The following is an 8,184-nucleotide window of genomic DNA, read 5'->3' on the forward strand; positions in this document are numbered from 1 at the left end:
TACAACACCTTTTGGTCTCTCAAGGAGAATTCTTGGAGTTCTAGGGATGTATTCTCGAAGAATAGCTGGAAAAATTAGGGGCCGCAGAGAGTTAAAATTTTCCTTTGGCTAGCATTTAAGCATAGGCTTCTGACTAATTTGAAGTGTTCTAGGTGAGGAATTGGTCACAATAGCTCTTGTCCTATTTGCAGCTGTGAAATAGAGGATACTCGTCACGTACTTCGAGATTGCTCGATAGCGAAAGAAGTTTGGTTGCATGTTATTCCTATCGATAGGCAATGTTGTTTCTTCTCCAGATCCCTACAAGATTGGTTGACTTCTAATCTTGGCTGCCATGTGCGACTGTTTGGACGATGGGTAATTTGGTCTTATCTTTTTGGCCTAATTGCATGGCGTATCTAGAAAACAGATGAATATGTTCATCTTTCAAGACGTTACTTGGACGGCTCTTGAGACTGTTAAGGTTTCCCTTAGTTGGGTGTAACAGTTTGATTTCAGTCATAGATGTTACCAACACTCCCCTCAAACAAATGCTTCTCGGGCACCCATGGTTAATACGTGGGTTAATTTGTTCATTGACAGTGCAGTAGCTAGTGGTGATGGTAGTACTTCTGTTAGGGGTATTTTGCGTGATCAGCATGGGAACTAGATCTTGGGGTTTAGTCATTTCTTGGGACGTTGCTCAATTTTTGAAGCTGAGCTATGGAGAATTTTAGATGGTTTACTTGTGCTACTTAGTAAAGGGTTTAAAAAGGCAATGACTCAAACAGATAATCTTAAGGTTGTCAGGGCTTTACAAGATAATTTGATGATAGACTCTAGTATTATTATGCTCAGGAGGGTTCGAAGAATTATAAGAACTAAAGGGCAGTGGTGCATCAGGTATGTCCCTAGAGAATTCAACGAAATTGCTGATTGCTCGACCAAGTTGAGTTTAGTGGAAAAATCAAGTCTTTAGATTCACGATGGCGCCCCGAATGAAGTTTTAGAGCTTATTCAACTACTTTTGTTCAATTTAATTTGATGTAATTCTGTATTTTTTTAAAATAATAAAAAAAATTATATGAATAAAATTTTAACCTTGATCATCGAGGGAATAGGAATAAGAATTACATTAACATTATTTAAACCCGGACTTTCTCTTATTTTTTTCTAAAAAAGAGGAAAATCTAAGACCCAATTCAAGCGATAATGATTTGAAGTAGGATTCTAAGATGTAACTCTCATAAGCATTGTAGCTACCACAGATGTGGGGTCTCATGGAGCAGGGTGTCAGATAAATGTTCTTTTTTTTTTTCCCCAATGCTTGCTGTCAATGCATTCCCCAATCAATTGTATGTCTCATCAATGAGCTTTTAAGTCGCATCAATAAAACAAGTTGGATCGAATTGGAAAAAAAAACACTTGATATTGTTAAATAATACTATAAAAGTTTAAACTTTGTGAGTGATTAAAAAATTTTGTTTCACGGTTGGATTATACTTTGAATTTAATTTGAATTTTAAGAATGTTTGTAATTGGAATAATATACTTTTTATTCTTGAATTTGGTACATAGGTTGATTTTGATATATGCTTCTCTTTTTCATTTTAACACTTAGAATTTAGATTAATATGTGAAGACTTAATGATATGATCAATGTTATTAAAATAGGACCGAATTGGACGTACTAAGAACTGATTGATATAACTGTTCAATAAAAGGGTTGAACCTATTGACTTGAAATCTACTTGAAATTGATAAAATAAAAATTAGGATAAAATTGACAATTAAACAAGTAGAACCGATTTAATAAATTTTTATGTTTTAGATTTTTATGAAATTTTGATTATTGTTAATTTAACAATCAAACTGATTGGATCGTAAATTGATGGTCTAACTTATTCAATTACAAATACAATTATTAAAATATTAAATATAACACACATAAATTTTAATGTGGTATCAAATTTTTAATTTTTCAAATTTAAAATTACAATAAACTTAATTATCAAATTAAAATTCAAGTAATAAAACGAAAAATATTAATTTTTGTTCACATGTAGAAAGAGAAAGCAACTCCCAAGTTACGAAGGCATCTGCAGGTCAGAAACCCAAGACCATATGAAAGACCTGCAAAAGATAAAAGACTGGCAATGGGTGCAATCATATCATATCATATAAAACGTCCCCAAAGAAGCACAAGTATCTTTTTATCTCACAACCCGAAACCCCATCGAAAATCATTTCCCGTTCATTATTATTATGAATTTCTGTGAAAGATAAGACTGGCAATGACCAATGAGGGTCAATGGCATCAAAAAAAAAAATTAAAAGAAAAAACATACCACATGCCCTGTTTCAGTTTCCTCTTCATTATTGAGATCATGTTCAGCCTACCCCCTCTTTTAATGGATATGATAAAAGGCAATAAAAATTAGTTATCATCTAAGCCCACCAACAGCATCTCTACTGGCTCCTGCCCTATCTCTAACATTTATCACTGTTTATAAAGCAATGGTGTCACCTGAATAAGACTAATTTCAAACAGTAAAACAGATGAAAACGATAAAATTATCCTTATTTTGAATCCAAATAAAGATTGGAAATTTTGAGCAATATCTTCATGGGGGTGGAAACTTACCAAACTTGAATACCATACATGGAAAAGATGATAAGCTTTAATATATTAAAAAGTTATGACAAAACAGAATTACAGAGTTACTTTATAGTATTACACACTCAATTTGGTTATGAATCTCATGAAAGATCCCAGTGAGGAAGGGTTCATCGCAGTTGCCTCACTTATAAAGCTTGAATTTCAACCAAGAATTGGTAAAATCAACAATGGAAACACACTATAAAACTAGTAAAAACCAACAGCTACATTGATGGGATCACCTCAACCACCTTCTTAGATCACTAGTTGAAGATGGTGACATTTCACCACCAAGGCTCTCAGTACAACAAGATGAATAGTTAGACTGTCGTTCCAATCCGAATTGCGACCCGCTTACACTTTTAAAACTCGGGCTCCTCAAGCTATGACCATAACCTCTGTACCCCATCCCGATACCATATGGTTCCGGGACGGGAAACGATAGCCTTTTCCTTGCTGAACCGATTCGGTCCCTCTCTGGTGTCGATGGCCTCTGTCTTGGTGCACTTTGAGACCTAATCCTAGCCTTTGCAGACTCTGTTGCTGCCATGTAATTAGGCAATGTAGTAGCATTGTTTATGCTAGTACTAGCTTGAGTACTAACCCTTCCTGTGTAATAATAATTGGACCTTAAACTTGGTGTTTGTGATGATGAAAACGATGTTCGGTCTTCCCTAACGCAACGAGGGCTCGCGGACCGTACTTGAACCGGACGTGTTTTCGATGGAGAGGGTGTAATTGGAGCAGGGTGGAAAGGTTGTGCATTGTGTTGAGCCCTATGGAGAGGTGAACTAGGCCTTTGGTGATAATGGTTTGAATTTGTTCTTCTATAATTTGGTGCTAAATATGAATAAGGCTGTGAAGTGTCCATTTCAACAGTTTTGACATTATCTCTTTGATCCATTGAAGCTCTTCCTCTGTTATCCCATGGTTTAGCAGGCATCCAACGATCAAGCCACTCATCTTGTCCCCCCATTGATGGACTCCTTCGAGCTCTCCTCATCTATTTTACGGTCAAATTGGTTTATATGGATCATTACAATATGATACAACAAGACATGGTTAAAGACAGAACATGAACCTGTTGTGACAGTGCTTGTGACAAGCTCTTTTCACGTTTCAAAGCAGCTTCTTTCCTATGTTGTAACATAGCTTTCACTTCTTCAACTGTGTGTGGCCTTTCGTCCCAATCATCTGCTATGCTACTTCCTTCTCTCGACTAGAACACACACAGACATACAGACAAGGCAAATAAGAAGCTGAATCTTTAAACCACACATAAAGTCTTAAACAAAAGGCTTAAAACACTTACTAATGATCTTCTATCCGATATATCTTGAAGATACCGTGATTCCCATACACTGTTGGTGTCGCTAAATGCTGATTTCCGGCTGCAACTATCGTGCGAGAGCCTCATTCTTTGGTCTAAAACACGAGACTGAACTTTAACCAGTGCTTGCATGCAACGAAGCGTCATCTTGGCTTGCTTTCTCACGTTGTGACCTCTCACTAAAGCTTGTAACTTCACTAGCCCTTTTAACGCACGTAGAGCTCTCCTGGCCTTCATTATCACCACCACAAAATCAACACTAAACCCCCATTTTTTCTCATGCAAAAACAACAATTTTCAAGGCAAAATTTTTTTCTTACCAGGTAGCCTCTAAAAGCTGTCTGAATAACAATAGCAGCAAAGTGATATTTCCTGCCATAACTAGGTTTAGTCAACCGAGCAGCTTGTAAAGCTGCTTGTGCCGTCGCCACCGCAGCTTCAGCTTCAGCTGCTTTAGCCACCGCCACAGCAATAGCATGCCTTTGCTCCGCTGCTGCCGTACTTGCACCACCACCACCATTATTACCTACACTCTTCACAGGACTTGTATTTTGTTTCCTAAAGATCCACCTCCGTTTATCTCTCTTCTATATAAAAAAAAAAATCAAAGGGTTTTCTTTTTATATTCATAAACAGCCATTAAAATAGATTGAAACACTTACCTTTTCATCTTCATGGGTATCTTTAGTAGGAGATCTAAAAGCCCTTTTCACAGCAGTCAACCATGAAGTCCCCCCTTTCATCCCCATTCAAAAGGATAGGGTTAAACCAAGCTACATTTACAGCTAAAAGAAGCTTTGAAGAAGGAGCCAAGACACCAACACTGTGAAGATAAAAAAGATTCTGATTGTAATATGGATTCTTGTTAAATTGCCAGAGAAAGACATACAGGACAAGATAATTTAATGATATATAAATATATTTCCTCAAGAGAGAGATACAATGAAAGGGAAAACAACGAAAGTGAACAGCTTAGATTTCAATATATCCAAGCTTGGGTGAACTTTCGAACACATTGAGACATCGATGGTGGTGGTGTCAGAGTGTAGTACGTCAACATATTTTTTTCAATGTTAATGAATTTTATAGGTTTAATTCTGAATTTTGTATTCTTATTTTACGAAATTTTAAAAATTGGTCTTTTATTTTAACTTTCCAGAATTTGAATTTGATTTTTATTTTTGAGAAGTTAGTTTAATTTAATATTCTTATTTATTATTGACTTCAAAATCAAGAGTTAATCAATTTGTATATATTAAATTTGTAAAATAACTACGTCCATAATTTATATGCAATAAAGAAGAAAAGGGTAACCTACAACATTAGTCACTAAACTATGGATAAATTTTTGTTTTGGTCACTTAATAAAAAAAAGTTACAATTTGATTATTGAATTATTTGAAAGTTTTCATTTAAGTTACTGAGCTGTTAAGTTTTTTAAAGTTTCGCCAGAGAGTTCCAAGTGATAGTTCAATGATTGGTACAGTGAATTAGTACTAGACATGTTCATGGGTTGGTCCACCCGGCCCGGCCCGAAATGTAGGAGGGTTTGAGCAAAAATATAGGCTTGAAAAATGGGCTTGGACAAACAAATAAGGCCCGTTTAAAAAAGGGTCGGGCCTCGGGTAAGACATTTTTTGCCCGGGCCCTGCCCGAATTTACTAAAGGACAAAAAAATCTATTTTTTTAATATTATTTTCTTATTGTTTTCTCCCTATTTTGCTACAATTTTACTATTATGTTGCTACTATTTTATTGTTATTATTTGGATATTGTATAAAACTTATTTTATTGTTAATTTTGTTATTATTTTAAAGACATTTGTTAATTTTGTTATTATTTTAGAGGCATTTACTTGTTAAGTTGCATCATCTTAGTGTTATTTAAGTATAAATATTTTTTAAAATTTATTTTTAATTTGTTGGAAAATATTTATTTTAATGTTTTTAGTATTTTTAATGTATTATATATATATTTTAAAATTATATAAAAATAATATAAAAATTAATATGGGTGGGACGGGTTAGGTCCAAGTTCTAACATTTTCATCCAGGTCGGGTTTGGGCAAAATTTTAGGCCTATTTTTCGGGCTGGGCTCAGGTCTAACAATCGGGCCTAAATTTTTAGTTGAGCCCGACCCGACCCATGCACACCTCTAATCAGTACCCATCTAAGAAGAGAAGAAAATACCTTAGATCCAGTCGATCTAACGGTCAGTGTCAAAGATTGGAGAAAAAAGCTATTTGAATTTTAGTTCGCAGATTCTTAACGTCCAAAAATGTTTCATGAAAAAAAAAACGAATTATAGAAGAGAAAGGGAAAGAGAGCTTTCGATTGATGTAAGTATTGTGAACAGAGAGAGCGATATAGCATCGTATTTAACAACTCAGTGACTTAAGTGAAAACTATTCGATATTTGAGTTTAATTTAAATGTTTAATTTGACGCGTTAATTTTTTATTTTAATTTGGTACTTGAGTTTGGCTTTAATGTTCATTTTGGTACCTAATTTTTTTCAATTTGATACTTGAGTTTTTTTTATCTAATTTAAGTACCCAAGTTTAACTTCAATATTTAATTTGACACCTAGACTCTTTTTTGTCCTAATTAAGAACTTATATTTTCTTAACAAAACACATGTATCAAATATTTATTAAGTCACGTGATATAATTTGATGTGAATACTAAATTATACATCAAATTTAATATTAAAACTAATCTTAAATATTGTGTTGTGAGGTTTTCTTTTGGGGGGTAATAATAAATAATAAAGTTAAATACTAAATTAAAGGGAACATGAGGAACAGAAAGTAGTGGACGTGCTGTGGACGAGGTGAGATATCGAGAAACGTTGAAAGGCAAAGGCCATGAAAAGTAAAAAAGGGAAAACCCACGTTGCGTTTTGCACATCAACCAATGGCAAAAGTCTCATTTTTTTTTCTTATTTTCTTTTTGCAAAACAAAGTTTTTGTTTTTAAATAATCACTTTCAAATAAAATATCGGGTTTAGATAATATAAATGTAGAAAAAAAGGTTGGGTTTATTTAAATTTTGACACATGAGTTTGAATTTTGGCATTTGTATATCAATTAAGTCCATTTTATATATGATGTTAGATTTTGTTAAAAATATAATGCGATATTCTAAAATTATCATATTTTCCACTTATGATATGGTATGATTACAATATTAAACTTTTATATTTTTAAATTTAGTGATTAAAATATATCTAATTATTAAGTTTATATATTAAAGTTGTTGTTATTGTAATATATAGAAGAACATAGGTTCAAGTATACTTATGTACTTGTTATTTTTTGATTTTAGGGTGTGAAGGAATTATAGATAATTATGAGAATTATATATATAAAAATACTAAAACGATATTAAAATAAAGACCAAAAAATATATTAAGAAAGTTTTGTTCTGTTTGTAAAATTAATTGATTTAATGCAAAAAAATCTAAAAAAAAATTATTCATCTTTATTAAGTATTCATTAAGCTGATAGCTACTTTAAAATAAAAGTGGAAGCTTTTTTTCTGGTATTGTCCTGCACCTTTTTTTCCTTTGGGTTCTTAAAAAATTGATATAAACTGGACACCTCTCGTGGTGTCACGTGGTAGGAGCTGATGAATAGTGACTAATAACTAATGATCAAAGCAGTGGGGAAAAAAGTATCAGGTGGATTATGGAGCACGGTGGTCCTATTCCCTTCCATTGATATTAAATTGAAAGGGACATTTGAATCAGAAGATGATGAAAAAGCAGTAAATCAAGTGGTCCAAAAAGGACTTTGAGGGAGTTGGGAAAATGTACCTTCACATAGTCTCAGTGAGTCTCACAGTCAGTCAGGTATTGAATCTATAAAACATACCCCCAAACATTTTTGATTTTATGTCAAAGACCAGTCAAAGTCTTTCAGAGATGTAAGTAATAATAATTAAATCAGGGGAAGAAGAAGCAGCAGCCAGATTTACATACAGCTAATATGAAATTTTAAAAGGAGCTCAAGAAAACATTCCCATGGAGGGAAAGATCGTTTGTTTTTTTTTTTTTTAAATAAATTTAATAAATTATTTATTTGACCTAAACCAACACTCTTTTATGGTATGGCTTGTAGTTATGGACTGGCTGCCTACTAGACAGACATAAATTGCAAAGTTGGGAGGGTCACAGCTCTTCTCTTAGTAACTAATTGTTGATTGGGGAATAGGTA

The 8,184-nt window shown here is 33.5% G+C and overlaps 1 protein-coding gene across 2 annotated transcripts; it reads right to left on the minus strand.

Moving 5' to 3' along the window:
• Positions 1-2,642: 2,642 nt before the first annotated feature.
• LOC105763958 (protein IQ-DOMAIN 17) lies at positions 2,643-5,019 on the minus strand. Of its 2 annotated transcripts, none has more exons than XM_012582363.2 (5): positions 4,631-5,019; positions 4,289-4,552; positions 3,951-4,199; positions 3,720-3,857; positions 2,643-3,641 (listed from the first exon to the last, which is right to left on the minus strand). In XM_012582363.2, exons 1-5 carry the CDS (start codon positions 4,715-4,717, stop codon positions 2,877-2,879), a joined length of 1,503 nt encoding a protein of 500 aa, XP_012437817.1. In that variant the 5' UTR covers positions 4,718-5,019; the 3' UTR covers positions 2,643-2,876. The 2 variants fall into 2 exon arrangements, with proteins under 2 accessions (XP_012437817.1, XP_012437816.1); XM_012582362.2 differs by having other exon boundaries at positions 4,289-4,555; positions 4,631-5,018.
• Positions 5,020-8,184: the final 3,165 nt, after the last annotated feature.

This window comes from Gossypium raimondii, chromosome 12, assembly GCF_025698545.1.
Source record: "Gossypium raimondii isolate GPD5lz chromosome 12, ASM2569854v1, whole genome shotgun sequence".
Classification (NCBI taxonomy): Eukaryota; Viridiplantae; Streptophyta; class Magnoliopsida; order Malvales; family Malvaceae; genus Gossypium; species Gossypium raimondii.